Source organism: Ascidia mentula, chromosome 4 (assembly GCF_947561715.1).
Source record: "Ascidia mentula chromosome 4, kaAscMent1.1, whole genome shotgun sequence".
Classification (NCBI taxonomy): Eukaryota; Metazoa; Chordata; class Ascidiacea; order Phlebobranchia; family Ascidiidae; genus Ascidia; species Ascidia mentula.
Genome location: NC_138569.1, coordinates 2,231,170 through 2,247,855, shown reverse-complemented (window position 1 = coordinate 2,247,855; position 16,686 = coordinate 2,231,170). Strand labels below are relative to the sequence as shown.

The window sequence follows — 16,686 nt, the reverse complement described above, 5'->3', positions numbered from 1 at the left end:
AAAATGTGTCTTGTATTGAGACAAGAATAAAAATATTTTACGTGACGTCATATTGGGTTTCCTTATATAGATCTTGAAAATCTTGAATCAACAAGAGTTGATTTTTACTCGAACCGATAATATTTACATAGACTTTATCTATGGGTATGTTGCAAGTGGAACGCACAATTATCTTATTTCCTCTCAGACACCACAAGCCAATATTGCAAGTCATGATTACAACTTACTTGTAGTCATTTGTGATCAAACGCTCTTAAAAAAGTAACTCAAGAAAGGATTTACATACTGGTCGCTCGAAAGCTTAACGTTAAACTTGGCATAGTTATGTTGCCAAGTTAATCATTGGAGCGGGTTCTAATCCCTGCGTCGTATTATGAATTCCACATACTTAACTAAGACCTCACGTTAAAACACTGGATGCTGGTTGCACGCGATATGACGGAGTGCAGATGTCGCATTGTTAACCTTATCAATTCAAATCGTCTTTCAACACCTGCTAATCTCACGGCATTACAAGACAACTTGTGCGAGGCCGGGTGGGTTTTTCCACAATTTGCGTGTGACTGGAAAGGTTTCTCTCATTATTTTACACTTTTTTGCCTCCGTTTAAGTAAATTAATTCATAAATATGGACTGATATTTTGTGATTGAAATAAAGATCTCCTTTTAACTCTGTCAAAAGTAAATTAGATTAAAAATAACAATGCATAATAAACAACAAGCAATTAAAATGTCAATTCAAACCGTAGTGACAACAATATATTTGAAGATGCAGAAACCGGGCATTGCGTTGTTATGTGTTGCCAACAGTTCAAATACGGTCATGCCCTCAAGCTAATAAGGAATTGGTGACATTCCTCTTCCACGCAACTTTTTCTTACGTTTGTGGAGTTAGCAATGAAGAAAATGCATTTGCACGCAATCTTATGAATACGAAAGGTTAACAACCAACATAGCAACACATAATAACGGTTTAAAGCGTCTAATTTGCGTCTAAACAGTGGGATTTCTGCCAAAAGCTATTTGGATAAACTTTATGCGGTCACGGAATTGTAATTTCTTGTCTTGAACTCCAAATGAATATGCTGGAATTCTGACGCACGCTTTGGGTTATGCAAGGTTCTTTGGGCTGCTGGATTCCAAATCATTTTAGTTTAAATACAAAGGTTGAAAATAACTGGCTGGATAGTGCCATTTCTTGCCAGCGTCTCAGTCACGTTTTGATCAGCCGTAAGATTCGTGTTATTGCCGCATTAATTCATACCAAAATCGGTTTGACCTTTAAGCAAATTGCAGACAGATTAAAGGTGAACGTGTTTTTATTTTTATTTCACTTTTATTTTAACGCGATTTTCCACGAAGAAAACGTTCTGTTTGAAGCCCTTAACCGTGTGCACCGGACACGTTTTGTTTTCCAAAATAGCCTATTCCTTTAAAATGAATCCATATTTAGGCTGTTTTATGTTAATTGACTTTCTAAACAGGCGCGTGTCGGCATAGTCACAAAATAGTAATGATAATATTATAATGTATATTTTTTATGGGAAACTGCAGACAGGGCCACTCTTTCGATGTATGAGAGGTACTAACAGTACAACTTAGGTCACTTACAACAATCTGAATAACCAAGCAGTACTTGCACTTTGTGGGGACTATACATGCAGTCACCGTCAACCTTTGGGTATCAAACTTGGGAGACAATATTTGTTTAATGTCACAAACACAAATCCGACATTTCGTTTAAAGTTTCCTAAAAACTGCTTGAGGAAGTAAATGCTGTTGGAGTGGGAAGATGTTCAACACTGTATGGAACACTTAGGCTTTGCCCATAGTTGTTTCCTATCAAAAAGATAACATTACGTCGCCACGGGGAAAAGATTTCGTTCGATTGTGCAAAATCAGCGCCGTGAAATCCGAACAACTTCCTTTAAGCTTCAGTGCTCGCCCACGTAATCTTCCTGCGAAGTGAATTAATGTGAGAAACGTTTGCGGCTTTCAAATGTGTGCAATCATTGCGGCAATTCCACAGAACACATTAGTACAAGTCATGTGATAATCAACTTTGTTCGCCAGTTGGATCCAACACTCGCTCAGCGGGACGAATAACCAAAACAATTATATTCCAAGCTTGGCGCGTGTACTTATTTGTATCTTCAAAATTTTGTTTCGTGGGTCTCGTTTTTCGGAAAATTCCGATATAACATGGGAATTTTTACATTTTACAAATTCAACAAGGTTCAAATAATTTCTTTTTACGTCGTTTGATAGAGAATGGCCAGAGATTTCTATTTTAAAGACTACTTGGAAAGAGTTTCACCACAAAATAACAAAACGCCCAAAACATAATCTTTGACATTCCGATGTTTAAGATTCGAAGCTGATGTAAAGGTTTCGACAATATCTAAGTTCCAAGTTTAAACATTGGCGCCGCATCTTTACGCATTTGACGCCACGTGTTCGGTCAAATGTATATCAACAAGCAGTGTTACCCATGAATAAGGTGGCTACCTCGTGTAAGTGCGGCGGCTTTGCATACATTTGGTAACAGGGCATTTCACGTGTCTCCAGAATAGCGACTGTAGAAGACAAACCAGTACACAAACAACACTTGCGGAATTTCCCGCGATTATCATTGTCAACGCTTCGATTGAGCAATTTTATTTATTTGCATTGAAGCGTGTTTGGCTCCAACCCTCTCTGTGCGTTGTTGTGCAGATAATGGTTACACCCGATTTCGCACATAAAAACATGATATGGCGAATGGTGAATTACGTCATTGCAATTTGATTGGGGTCCAAGATTTGTTAAATAATGGCCCTGTGCCACGTGTAATGTGAAATGTGGCACGAATCGTACTGTGGTGTTCATATAAAAAAATAGGGGTTAAAAAAAGGATAAAAATGTTGAATTCAATTGAGCGTTGCAACGCTTGCAACCCATGGGCACGAATCACTATTGTCGTCGAGTCCTTATTTCAAAAGGTGAAAACATACGCATTTAAAAACGTACATCAACCTCTACAAGTCTGATTAAATCAAAGGTTGGTCGCCTTCTCTTTGCAACCAAAGTTTTTTCCGTAAAAAATAAGTCCGATTAGGACAAAAATTTCGTTTGGAACTGCCGAGAAAAATCGCTTTGGGCGAGGAATTTGGGTGGGATGTCAATGTTTTGTCTGGGATTTACGCTGATTTTAAGCAGAGGTGCAACTGCCAAAAACCAAACGAGGTTTATATTTCAAAGGGAATTGTTTCCAACATTACATACGTCAATCGCAGTCATTACCGGGCGGATTTTAATTTAATTTTGCCCTAAACGTTTTTCAATATATTTTTTTTATCACGTTGATGACATTTTTAAGAGAAATGATCATGACAAATGGAATTGTAGCAATCAAATCATTGAGGTTAGTGTTTTTGTCAAATTCTAGCTGTATAAGTTTGAAAAAAATTCTGCAAACAATATAAAGTAAGTCATACTTTTGAATCAAACGAACTTTCAGCACCACTGGATCAAATAGAAAGAAATAAAATATGGAAAATTAGGGGCGTTAATTATTGTGTCGCATAGTGTTATTTTAATAGTTTTAACATGATATTTTATGATAACTTTTATTCCTGCCCAGATGCAGAAGCACAATATCAATATTTTCCATGTTTTTTGTCCTCTATTGCAAAACACGCGATGCTATCACTTTCGATCCAACGCATTTTCCAATTATGTTCGAAATTACATTGTTACAACCTTAGGTTGGCAATTATGGGTGTTGTCACGACATCGGTACGCAATTATCGAACCCCAAGACGCTACACTGTGACGTAACATTCACGAGCGCGCGACTTCTCGAACGGGAAAAAAGAACTCGTCGCTTGAAAACAGCGAAACGCCTCCGAATTGTGGGAATCGCTCTCAGATCGACGCGAGGAATACACAGTCTTGTGTTTAAGAGATGTTGTTGCAATAAAACGGAATGTTTGCTACTATCCGATACCTGTTTACTGTGATAACGGGATGGCGATTGTTTTCTACGAATGTCGTTTTAGGATAAGGGTTAAAACTCATCTGGATGCATTAGGTGGTTAGATATATTGCTGTGTTAATCAAAGTTTTTGTTTTGTATAGAGTTTTGTATATTGTGACGAATACGCACTTAATCTTTTCCTACTTTTCAGATATATTTATTGTTCTGTGAAAAGAAAGTTTTATATTTTGTTGAAGAAGACAAGGAATACTGTCGGTATTTTCCTCATGCTATCCTCACAGTTTTGCGGAGCAGTTTTGCTTCTGGCGTTCTGCGCGGTTGCGACAGAGGGTAAGTACCGCCCTTGGCGATGTTTAATAAACCTTAATCATTTCTTCTTGTGTAAAATATTTATATCTATGCTTGTATGGTTCGTTCATCATGACTTCGGTTAAACTGAATCTAAATGTGGTTTTAGTGTCACAAAAACGCATGGAAAAAGTTACTAATTTTCGCCCCGTTCAAAACAGACTTATAGTAAATCGGATGAGTGGTCAGTTTCACCGTAACATAACATCACCGCACACTTAGGTATCAGATGCTTCACCTGCAACAGCGTCAATTCAAACTCGAAATGCAAAAGCGTCCGAATGTGCGGTGGTGATTCTGTCTGTATGAATTTGGTTCGACTCGAGAATGGAATTGTGAGAATCACGAAACGATGCCAGCAGAGAAGGACGTGCGCCGCGGCGAGCAGAGAGGTAAAAAGTGTTGAAAATGTTGTTTTTGCCGATAAACCATGCTGATTATATGACGGCATCGTAGTGACATTACTACTATTACTGATATACCTGAACAAACTAAACATAATTTATCTTGTCCTGAGAGAGATTTGAATTTACCATTAAAAAGCCAAAAGGAACCCCCTATATTTTTTTATCTTTGATCTTATTACGAGCTTTATGGTATCAACATTTGCGAGCCGGAGATACAACCCCATGGATTGCTTAACGATTCAACATATATTAAACCTTGTTTGTTTGTTTGTTTTCCTGCAACAGAATCACAGACAGTGTCAGCCCGCTGCCATAGGAATGTTGACTGGAGGTTCGCTTCCAAATTCCTTCAATCTTCCACCGAGTTTGTGCCGATCCTGTTGCGATACTAATTTGTGCAACAACGAGTGAGTTCGTTATGCTTTTGCATTACTTCAAATGACGGTGTTCTGTGGAATTAAAAGAAGGCTTACAGAAATATAATGAATAAACAGTAATACAGAGCCTATAAGCTGTGAAAAACTCAACAAAATGTCTTTGAAACACGCCAGTTAAAAGTTATTTGTTGTGGAATGTGCATTAATTTGTATACAGGTTGTACTTACAAGAAGACAGCACTCTTCCCAAACCGAAATATCAAATGCTGCCTAAGTGGCGTCCTTTGCAACCAGCCATCCGTGACGTGGCGGTATTCCTACTTGGGCCTGACGCGGCCCTTATAACTTTTACAGGTACAAGCTTGGTTTTTTATTTTGTGGAGTGCACCTTTACACTATTTCTTATTGTTTGGGAAGTTAGATCGTATATTGTGGACAAAGCCCTTTATCCAAATAGCGTCAAAGCATATTTGTCACCCTCGAAACGAAAGTGCTCACATCTTTATGACAACATTATTACTATTTGTGGCTTAAGCTTGAACATAATGGAGTTAAATCAACAGAGCAGACATAAACATATCGACCAACTAAGGTTTTTCACCAGAAGCACTCTTCAGTCGACTTGGCAAATAAGCAAAAACACATTTTTCAAGCTTTTTGAATCTTTCCTCAGACATCAAAGGTCATCCCGCCTCCTTCTTCAACGTCCGGGTCCTCCCGAGTAAAAACTCCCGGATTGCTCCCGTGTTCGTCCGTAACAACACCATCCGAGGGATCAATTTCGATCACAATCTCCCTAACGGAACGATCGCATTCTTGGCTCGTGGTTTGTCAGCTGGAACCAAGTACAGGTGAGAATGCACGAACTTAACTTGTAACTGTTGCGACATTACGACAAGATAAGACAGCAAATACATCATAAATCGGGTAACCTATGGTTAAAAAAACAGCAAAATATAAGTTATTGTTATTGATGGAATTTTTGACAGTGTCGAAGTTCGTCCAATAATTATCATATTACGCCACTCGTTAACCAACAACATAATTGCGAAGATTTTACTTAATCGTAAAACTTCGCCGTCTTTAAATAAATCATGCTGTCTACATTTTGAATTTGTATCAAATACTTTGAGTTACAAAGCACAGCAAAATAATCTTCCCCTGCAAAATCCAAACCTATTACGTCACTGTAAATATTCCACGAAAACTAAATCGATGTTATCGTTGCAGCATCACCGTCCGAGCACAATTCAAGCAATCAATCTACTCCAAGAAAATATTTCATTCATTTTACACCAGTAAGATGTCAGCTTTTTTTATTCTTGTAATGCCAGTTGTATAATTTAAACGTGGTTCCACAAGCACTACCTTAGACCTTCCTCCCATTGTAATCTAGAAAGTAACGTTGCCTAATCCATGCGAGCCCAACGAAAAACTGTTAATTAATGCAAGATATATCTCATCTCGCAATAATATTTGTAAACATCAACGTTTCGGTTGCTATTCAGCTGTGACTAAGATATCCATTTTGAACTCAATGCCATATCAATACCGCATAAATTATTATTTTAATTTAACTTAAAGGACCGAGACCTCCGAGTTCAATGAAGTTGATCTCGTTTGACACAAACACGGTGTCTGTGTTCGTCGGGATGTCGAGACCTGGAAACGGGGATAGAGTCGACACGTACGAACTTAGTTACAGGTTCGTTCTTCCTCATGTTGCGCCTAAAAGATCAATTTACTTTGTTTCAGGTTTTATTCGTCGTTTTCCTCCTCCATTACCATAGATTAAAACGACCTATTTACAAGTACAGCATGTGTGGCTTTGCCGCTTTTTTCACCTCCATTTACTATAGAACAAAACTCTTTTGAATGTGAATCACCCCAAACACACAAAGTTAAATTTACTTTCGTTTTACATGTTGTTCAGTAATTATCACATTACTAATAACGTGACTTTGTCCATACAAGAGTCGAAACTTCCTGAACGCCGCACGTATTTTTTTCAAATAAAAAAAGCATCCTAATGTTCTCGCAGACGTTTCGGTGATCCGGTGTCAAAAGAAATCCGCATTTCTTCCTACAATAGACCGGGACTCCGGGTAATCCCCGAACTTATGCCGGCCACCAAATACGTCATCAGTGCTTGGACTTCAGTGAAAGGTTCGGGAAAGATCAGGGCGACGTCGACAAGAGTCAATATGACCGTTACAACAGGTTGGTTTACATAATTTGTGCGCACTGATGAATAAGTTTGGCCGCCATAGAAGTTTAATTTGTTAAAATTAAGGTTTGTACAACGCGAAGGCTCTGCAAGATGTATTTACATCCACATTTACTTAACATAACCGACTAAAAAAACTTTGTACGCTGCTGATTGCCGGTTAATGTCACGTGTTAAAAGCGATAATACTCGATTTGGCAGCGCAAGTTGTGGAGATTCCCTCAAAAAACGCCTACACTCAAAAGTGTGCTGGTATGAAACGTTCAAAAGTATCGCTTGTTTTCATTCCAGCTGTACCAGGGATTGCGGAGATCGTGGTGTCCGAACTTCACGCAACAAGCATCACGTGGGCGTTTCTCGTACCCTCCTACGTCACTGCCAAATCGCAGGAAAGATTCATTGTGACGCTGCGTGACGACACAAACGGTCGCACGATCGTCGGTAAGTCGAGCGAAATATCATGTGCGTGGGCAGCAATTATGAGCGATGTTGTAATTAGTGGTTTTGTGGTCATCGCGGTCGTTGTTACAACTGAATAGTTGGCAATTACAGGCAAACAAAACTACGATAACATGTTTACGTAAGCGATCATAGGATGCAGGGATGAGTTGTGTATGTCATAGGTTGTAGTCATAACACAGGTATTCTGGCACCAAGGCAAGCCACCGCATTTATTTATCAACTTCAAATTATTTGCTTTGGTTTCTCTGTTTCACTTGCCAAGTTGTCATTATGTTGTAACCGAGGCCGTAACATGCCCAGCAATTATATTTCATAACATAATAATTATTTTTGTTGCCACTCAGACAGCCAAAACTTTATGTAAAAAATCAAAACTTATATCGGAGTTAAAGACATTCTTTGCCATGGCACGGCATCTGAAAATGAGAATACTTTTCATCGCCAGCACGTGCGAAACTGGAGTTAAACCGAGGCCACACTTTCCGGCCAATTCATTTCACGCTTAAATTAACGATTGCTTCCTTATCTCGCAAAATAACAACACGTGTGATATTTGGGTTCTGGATCACAAGGTGATTAGCATGGCACGGAATAACTATTACAACGCCAGGTATTTTTGCGAACGTGCGGGCTTGTTATCGCCTTATATGGATGAGAATTTGAAAAAGATAATACTATTTCGTCATACTGATGAACTGATCATTTGTGCAATGGCATCACACCCAAATATTACAATCTTGTAAGTCGGAGAATATCAACGTACATAATAATATGCACTTCAATGCTAAGAAGGTATCTGCAGTTAAACCTCATCGATATATTTATGTTGCTTTCCAGATACGACATTGGATCGAAGTGTTCGATCTTACACTGCAAACGGTCTAACGCCGAGAACAACTTACACGCTTAGTTTGAAAGCAAGCACTGGTGGAAGGGATTCGATTACAGCCTATTCTGATCCCACTACTACACGTATGTAATTTCTCATTTCCTTAAAAATTGCAAATACAGACTACAGACTTTTTAAATATATTTTGCTCGCCAATTTGAAGGTGTTTAAGGTTGTCCACCACACAATATATTTCTGCACATGTAATGTTTTTTAACAGTCAAAAATGTTGCACAACAGCTTACCTTAAATTTAATTACGTTTCAGTGGTACGTTGCTACAGCTGCTACGAGGCTAGGTCACGTGACGAATGTGACCAATGGGTGGAGTGCCCGCCGGAGGCGAGCGGTTGTTTAAACGAGATACGGAAACATGCCATCACGAACACCCTGGAGTTTCACCCGGAAATGTACAGAGCTACCTTGGTTTGCAAACAACCAAATGCTTGCAATGACAACGAGAAACAGGTGCAGTTTATTGACCCATGAAAACTTAACCGACATTTTAGCTAAAAGAATTTGATAATAATGACAAACCTCAGCATCAAATTTTGTTCTGCGACGTAATAGTATTTACTATGTCCCATTCGTTTGAATCTAAAACGCCTAAATTTTGTTCATGGTTTCTATTGGCAGGATTTTTATGTTGATAAAACAAAACCAAGCCCGAACCGACTTAACAGTGGATGTTGTGTGTTTACAGAATGCGACAGGGCAGTGCAACCCGGACCGCGACCGAAATGTTGATCCTCCCGATGTTTGCAGGTGAGTTCCTGCTAAATATTTGGCAAGAGATTACTTTTGTGAAAAAAAGTCTCCCGTTATTACTGATACGAATATTTCGACAACTCATATGCATCGCTGAAAAGCAACGCAGTACAAACATGGCATAAAAAACTGCCTATAGAGATGTGAAGGGCTGCATATTCGTATACCCTGTCAGCTGCTGCAGACTGCATAAGATCTCAAACGGGAAACGGTCCTTGCCTACCATAAAGCTAGCTATAGATTCCGCTATCTCAAACAGGAAAGATACTTTCAGGTTTATCATAGTATTGTTACGTCACAGATGCTGTTGTGAGGGGGATTTGTGCAACGGGCCGGGAAGTGTCTGTGGTCACGTGCTTGGTTGGCTCGACCCTTTTAGGTCTCCAGAGTTGGTTTCTTTGCCCACACCTGGTAAGTAGTTGAATTGTGTGTTTTACATAGGAATCGTAACAGGGCGTTGCTGACACATTTCGTTGGTGACAAAGCTACGGTTTCGTGGTTTTATGTAAGCAGCTTAGATGATAACAAGCACATCGATGTAACGCCTAAATTAAAGAGTCTGAGAATGCGTGATCGTTTACTTCACCTTTTTGGAATGCGTCGGCACCCAGAAAATCTCATTGAAACCAAACAGGAGATTTAAATCGACGGAACATGAACGCTGATAAAAAAAACACTTATGTACTTTCAAGACAATTTTCAAAAATGTCATTGCAATGCGTGACCTTCAACGTTTTTCCCACAGTTTATTGCCCTGAGCAAGACAGTCTTGAAAACGGTTACGTTTTTTGTTCTCACGACCGCGAAATTGGATCCAAATGTTCATATTCATGCGCTGAAGGATTTTTCGTCGCCGGTGTAGAAGATGCGACTTGTCAGGAAGGAGGTCGGTGGTCGGCGGAACTCCCGGAATGTCTCCAACTTCGTAAGTACAAATTAATGGTCCTCTGAGGTATATGTGAATGTTCCTGATCTTGATCGGTTTGAACAAAATCGAAGAAAAAATTTTTTTCACACGATTCCATGCTTACTTTATGTTTAAATATGATTAAGATACAACACACAATGTACTACTTGGTCACACCAGCTATTCAAAACCTTTGCATTAGGCGAACTTGTTTGTTGCAAGCAACCAGGCCTCAGAAAAAGCAAACCTCCAAATACGGCGATCAACTTATTAATTATGTGTTTTTGCTATAACGAAAAGATACTCGACTCGAACACGCGATTGTCTGAGACTTCTGAGACTTGCGTTTTGATTTTTTAACAAGCAGTTGTGACTCTTTGTCGCCTCATGTGGCTTTGATCTAACTTATGGAAAGAAATCTGTAAATCATTACTAATGTATTGATAGTTAGCGACATCGATAAATGTGTGTGCACCAAGTTTATTTTGCCTGAGGTTGTAAATACATGTGGTGGTGAAAATAGTTGTTCGCAATGTCGTTTGACTTTAAATTTGTTTCGTAAGATTCCTTTATTTGATTTCCTCAAATTCAACGGGCATTCGTTTACGCAGCTTACGTTTTATTTCAGGGTCTTGCGAACCAGTCGATGACGAAGGGATGATTTTAAACTGTTCGAAGCGATTCGAAGGCGGATCCTCGTGCAAAATAACTTGCATGGAAGGTTACATGAACACAGGAGTGTCAAGAATTAAATGTAGCAGATCAGGAAAGTGGAATCAACCAGTGCCAGCGTGCCTACAGATTGGTAAGATTCCAGTGTTGCTTTATTGCTTGATTTTATTCAGGCCGCAGTTCACGCTTACACGTTGTCAATACTTAACCTAACGCGTTGGCATTTAATTGCTCAAATAAGGAAAGATTTGTAACTTAGTTGTATCATAACTATGAAAGGATGAAATTGTTTTTAAATCAGAAGCAATAGTTTTTTTTTTTAAATAACATGTAATATTTTGATAATCATGCGGTAATCCCAAATGCAAGGTAAAACGCATAATAACTTGCATTTATACTACGCTGCTTTATGCTTTTACTAGACGATTGCCTTCCTGACCCGTGCATGAACGGCGCTCACTGCCATGATCTAATTAACGATTTCGAATGTGAATGCATGCCAGGCTGGCTTGGCAGGTTCTGTGATGAAGAAGGTACGGGATATTGCTGTTTATGATGATGTTAAACTGTTTTGCACCAACGATTTCCACATAACACCATGGGCGCCTGACTCGATAACTTCTAAGGTTTCATCGGTGTCCATGCAATTTTGCTTACTGTATTACTGTATTGCTGTTCTGTTAGTGTTTTTAAGCACTAAAAAAAAGTAACCTATATTAAATGAATTTTTTGTTTTTTTATGTATGCAAGACTGACCTAGCAGGCTTCATAATGAGAAATTTTACCAATTGCCACTAAATAATACCAATACATTCACTTTTTTAGAAATCAACACTGATTCTGCATTTTTTTTAAGTGGTCTGTGAAGTCCTGGAGGCCCCAGAAAACGGTTTGCTCCAGTGCACGGATGGCAATCGTTACCAGTCGCGTTGTAGATACGCTTGTGCTGAAGGATTCGAGCAACATGGTGCGCAATACACCAGGTGCATGCCTGACGGTTATTGGTCGTCGTATGAACCTACAAGATGCGTTATAAAAAGTGAGCCACTGTTACTTGTTGGAATAAGTGTGTATATCTTCATCGGACCATGAAATAAAATACTTCATAACATGTGCCATGCATTGCTTGGTTCGTGATGCTTTTTGACATTAACAATATTGTTAGATTGTCCCGTTCCCACACTTCGTCTTGTCAACGGCGGGGTGGCAAACTGCACGGGTTACAAGATCGATGATCACTGTGACTTCACGTGTCCGTCAGGTCTTGCTGTAGCCGGTGGACCTACTCGTATAACTTGCCAACGAGAGTAAGTCACCTTTTATTGTTTCGTTGCTTTTTTGGAAATGTTCGATAAAATATTTTATTAAAAAAGCTATGTGTGGTGGAGGGCGATTTGGAAACCAGTGTTTTTATATTTCAGAAATACTTGCAGTATAAGTAGTTTCTGAGCTGTAAGAAAAGTTTTCAGCACCAGTTGGTTTGGCGGCCAGTGATAATAAATATAAAACAAGAAAACCTACTTGTTTGGATTTTACATTAAGTCTCAGCATCAAAACTCTATAAAACTTCCAGTCAAACGTGGACGGACAAAGTTCCTTGTTGTGATCTTCCGTGTCCTCCTCATGCGCTCGTTGATCTTCTCTTTCTCCTCGATTCATCCTCATCAGTTGGAAGACGAAACTGGAAGACCTTAATCGACTTCACTCTTGCTTTGGTGAGTGATCCGTCCACAAAAATACAATTCACTACAAGATATGTATCAAACTTGTCAGTTCCAAGTCCCATAGTTTCCAAGATTTTCTTTTATTACTAGTAAAATCTGGCAAGCATTTAGCTGTTGTCTTTATGTGCGCTGCAGGTAGGGCCATTGTTTCGACCTTGTAAGTCATCAGATCAGCTTGCTGACTGGTTACGTTCTTCCCATCTAAACATCGGCACCTAATCAATGATTTTTTTCGAAAACATGTTTCAGTATGTAGGCGAAATCGATTCTTATTCTATTATTATAAACTAAGACAGAAAACAACCCGAAGCCTTTTGTAGCATAGAGCATAACCTTGTTCCCAATATTGGAGTAATAAGTTACAACCTGTTTCCATCATTTACCTATGTAATTTTACTAACTCAACTTCATGTTTTAGCTCGACTCGTTTGTGATTGGTCCGGACGATATGAGGGTTGGAGTGGCGCGATACAACAAAAGGTTCGATAAAAGAAATGAAATTTTGGTCGGGGATTACCAGGACGTGGATGAACTACGCAAGAAACTGAAGAAGATTCCATACAATGGTGGAGGTGGGTAGTATTGTGGTTGAATTACACGCCAAGCATATTACGTTCAGAATTGTTTCGTTGGAATACGAAACACTTCCTTAAACATCCCTTATGACGATTTGATGACAGCCAAACCATTTTTCTTTCCTACTCGAACTCACAATAAATGTGCAAAATATCAGAACGAGCCAGCGAAGTCGATAAAAAAATCACGAATGGTTAAACATCAATCGATATATCGGCGGCATATCGACGATACTTTTCTGAGGTCCCTAATTACTAATCACAAGACAAACGGTGACAAACGTAACACTTATGTTGCATCTCATTACAGGTACTTTGACTGGGAAGGCTCTGTGGCATCTCCATAACGACAGCATTCGTGCCCCGGGAAACCGCCCGAACGTCCCGGATGTAATAATCGTCATCACAGACGGCATGGCGACGGATGATGTCACGAAATCGTCAGAAGCACTTAAAGGAAAGGGAGTCAAGGTTAGAACAAAGCGTGTTATTCAAACTCAAAGGAATATTTCATAACATTGAATGTGACGTCTCAGATATACGTGGTTGGAGTCGTTAATAAGTGGAAACGAATGAGTATGGAACAACTCCAGCACATCTCGTCTGGATCTGATTATCTTCAGATTATTGACGAGGGGTATCAGAAGTTGGCGCGCGATCTCACTGACCAACTGACCAAAGACGTCTGCTGGCTCCCGTGTAATGTTAAATATGAACAGAGGTATATGTGGCCGATAGTAATTACCTTTGCTGCTTTTAATGTAACAAATTTAACTCCTGGCCAAAAATATCGCCAGTCCCGTATCGGTATCCACGTATCGCCACATTGTCAGAAAACAGGATTATTAACAATGGTTGCATTTAAATTTTTGTTAAATTTCTTTTCGATGATACGTGGATAACGGAATATATATTTTTTGTAATTGTGGTTCTACATATAATTGCTGACTTGGCGGAATGCATTGAAACTAAGCATCCGATAGTACAACGTAGTAGGTGATTGTGAATTTGTTTTGCACAAATTCATAATGTTTTCGACGGTAAACGTACACTATTTATTTATCGTACTTAGAAATGTTTTGAGTGTATTTCATATATCACTGACACTTAGATAAATGTACTTGGCATATTCAAGTTTAAAACTTTTACGTAGCCGTTTAATGTACTATCCGTTGTATGTGTTTTGTAGGGAATTAGCTAATCGACAACGAATGCAACGCGCCCAACAAGAAGATGCGGATTTTTGGACAGAGATTGACAGAAGTGGGGTTCAGCCCCAAATTCAGGGGCAACCGAACCCATCAAGGGGAAACCACCGTGCCCCAGAGGGTAACACGGAGCAAAGAGCAAACTTGGAGGAACCCGGCTCTGAATCCTCGCCAGTCCGTAAGCACGGTTGAGTGAGCACCAATCAGAGTTAAAAATCACTGTATCCTAGCAACGCACACGTCTTGCTTGAAATGTAGAAGTTTGGTTGTGAATATGTGTGACAAGTCTGACGGCAAACTTGACTGTTGTTGTTTCAATACACAACACAACAAAATGTCCTTATATACGTATATGCGTGGTTTTATTAACCGTCATGTTTTATTTTGTTTTTCTCCTTCGGTTTGAACGAGTATCCAGAGTTCCCATGCATTTCGTTCATTGTTTTTACACTGTTTTATAAGTTCCACAACTTCAATAAAAATCCTACACAGAATATTAATGTGTTTATTTTCTATCAATCGGAAATAGCGACGAATGCATGTAAACGGCAAAGAAGTTGTTGCTCAATTGTCAATTCGCCACACAAAATACGAGACTATTAGGAGAACAGCTCATCAATTCGCCACTAACTGTCTAAATAACCAAATGTGTAAGGAAGGGATTATTTAAATAGCTCAATAATGTCGGAACAAATCTACATTCCTTCCAATCTCCAGTGTGTGTTGGAATGTAAATCGTTGGTTCGACAACATGTTGCCTCGTGTATTCTCTTGTGTTAGGTCAAAGTGTCTGTTTTATTGACTGGTCCGAGTGGACGTTTTGTTGCAAACGAACAATTTTATTTATTGTGGGTTAAAACGTGTCGTTTCAGCTTATCGAAACAAACCTTTTCGAACAAACACTGCACACGTAAGTCTTTCTCCAGTGTGAATTCCAATATGCTTTGTTCGGGCGCTTGAACTGCGGAAGCGTATATCACATATGTTACACCTATATGGCATTTCTCCTGTGTGATTTCGTTTGTGGATTGTGACTTCATGACAAAACATTTTTCGCGATTTCGCATCTGAAAGGTTTCTCTCCGGTATGAGTCCGAATGTGTCTGCTTAGAGTTCCTTTGAACACTTTCGAACAAAACGTGCACTTTTAAGTCTCTAACTTCAATGGTTTATCTTCTGCTTTAAACGTGCTCTGCACGAGGTCCTGAATCATTAAATGCTTGCATCACATACGTTACTCTTGTGCGATACGAACGTTAGAGATTTGACTCCTGTTCTGGGTAAATATTTTCGAACAACGCTGGTACTAGAAAGGTTTCGTGTATCCGGAAGTGTCCGACTAGGTTCCATTTGGACCGCATATCAGTATTTCTGTTAAAAAAGTATTTCCAGCGGGAAATTTCTTGTCTTGTCCCCTGTCATAGAGAAACTCAGTGATGTCACAAAGCAACCGGTGATGCATTGCAATAAATTTTTGGGTTAAATGAGCAGAGAGTCACGTGCTTTAGCCAGGGCGACTTTCAGCGTGTTTGGTGCAGTTTTAGTGCATTTTAGCCCTTCTCAGTCAGCTAGACATTTGGTGACAGGTGCTGTGAAAAATTTAGTTGACAAAGCATCAAAATGTTCAAGGGGATGTAGCTCAAAATTGAATCACAGAAGTATACCTTAATTTGTGATTTTATGTTAGCCCTGCCTCTTGTCTACGCATTCAGGTCAAAATTAGTTGCAAGATAGTTGCTTAAAGCGCCCCCCAGGGGGCATTTAGCCAGACATTATTTTAGCTAAATAGGCTGCAAAAAATGTAAGTTGGTTTTGCGAAAAAATGAATCACAAAAACCTTATCCAATTTGCAATTTAATGTTGGCCTTAACCCTTTTTTTCGCAATGGCAAAATAATTGTTACAGTAAAGTTGCTTTGGTTGCCCCCTGGAACTGTTTTTGCTATCCTACAGGACAAAAGATCCTCCTGGAGGCTCCTCAGATCCTTGCTGTGTTTTCCCGGATGCAGCTGCAATCAATTTTTTTTTCTTTGAATAGTACCAGTAGATCTTCATGGGTCACTGACCACAGGAATTGTTGTTGTCAAAAAAGTAAATCACTCAGTATGGGTATTAATGCTGATAGCCTTCAAAACATGATTTTTG

At 39.3% G+C, this 16,686-nt stretch overlaps 1 protein-coding gene across 1 annotated transcript; it reads left to right on the top strand.

Annotated features, from left to right (window-relative positions):
* The first annotated feature begins 4,176 nt into the window (after positions 1-4,176).
* On the top strand, positions 4,177-14,993 carry LOC145898379 (uncharacterized). Its single transcript, XM_082986814.1, has 22 exons — positions 4,177-4,309; positions 4,550-4,719; positions 5,020-5,141; positions 5,329-5,465; positions 5,785-5,962; positions 6,342-6,409; positions 6,696-6,816; positions 7,153-7,331; positions 7,630-7,779; positions 8,638-8,772; positions 8,957-9,156; positions 9,392-9,453; positions 9,758-9,867; positions 10,202-10,381; positions 10,992-11,168; positions 11,892-12,074; positions 12,201-12,342; positions 12,609-12,750; positions 13,178-13,331; positions 13,645-13,805; positions 13,871-14,055; positions 14,524-14,993. Exons 1-22 carry the CDS (start codon positions 4,246-4,248, stop codon positions 14,732-14,734), a joined length of 3,231 nt encoding a protein of 1,076 aa, XP_082842940.1. The 5' UTR covers positions 4,177-4,245; the 3' UTR covers positions 14,735-14,993.
* The last annotated feature ends 1,693 nt before the right edge of the window (positions 14,994-16,686 follow it).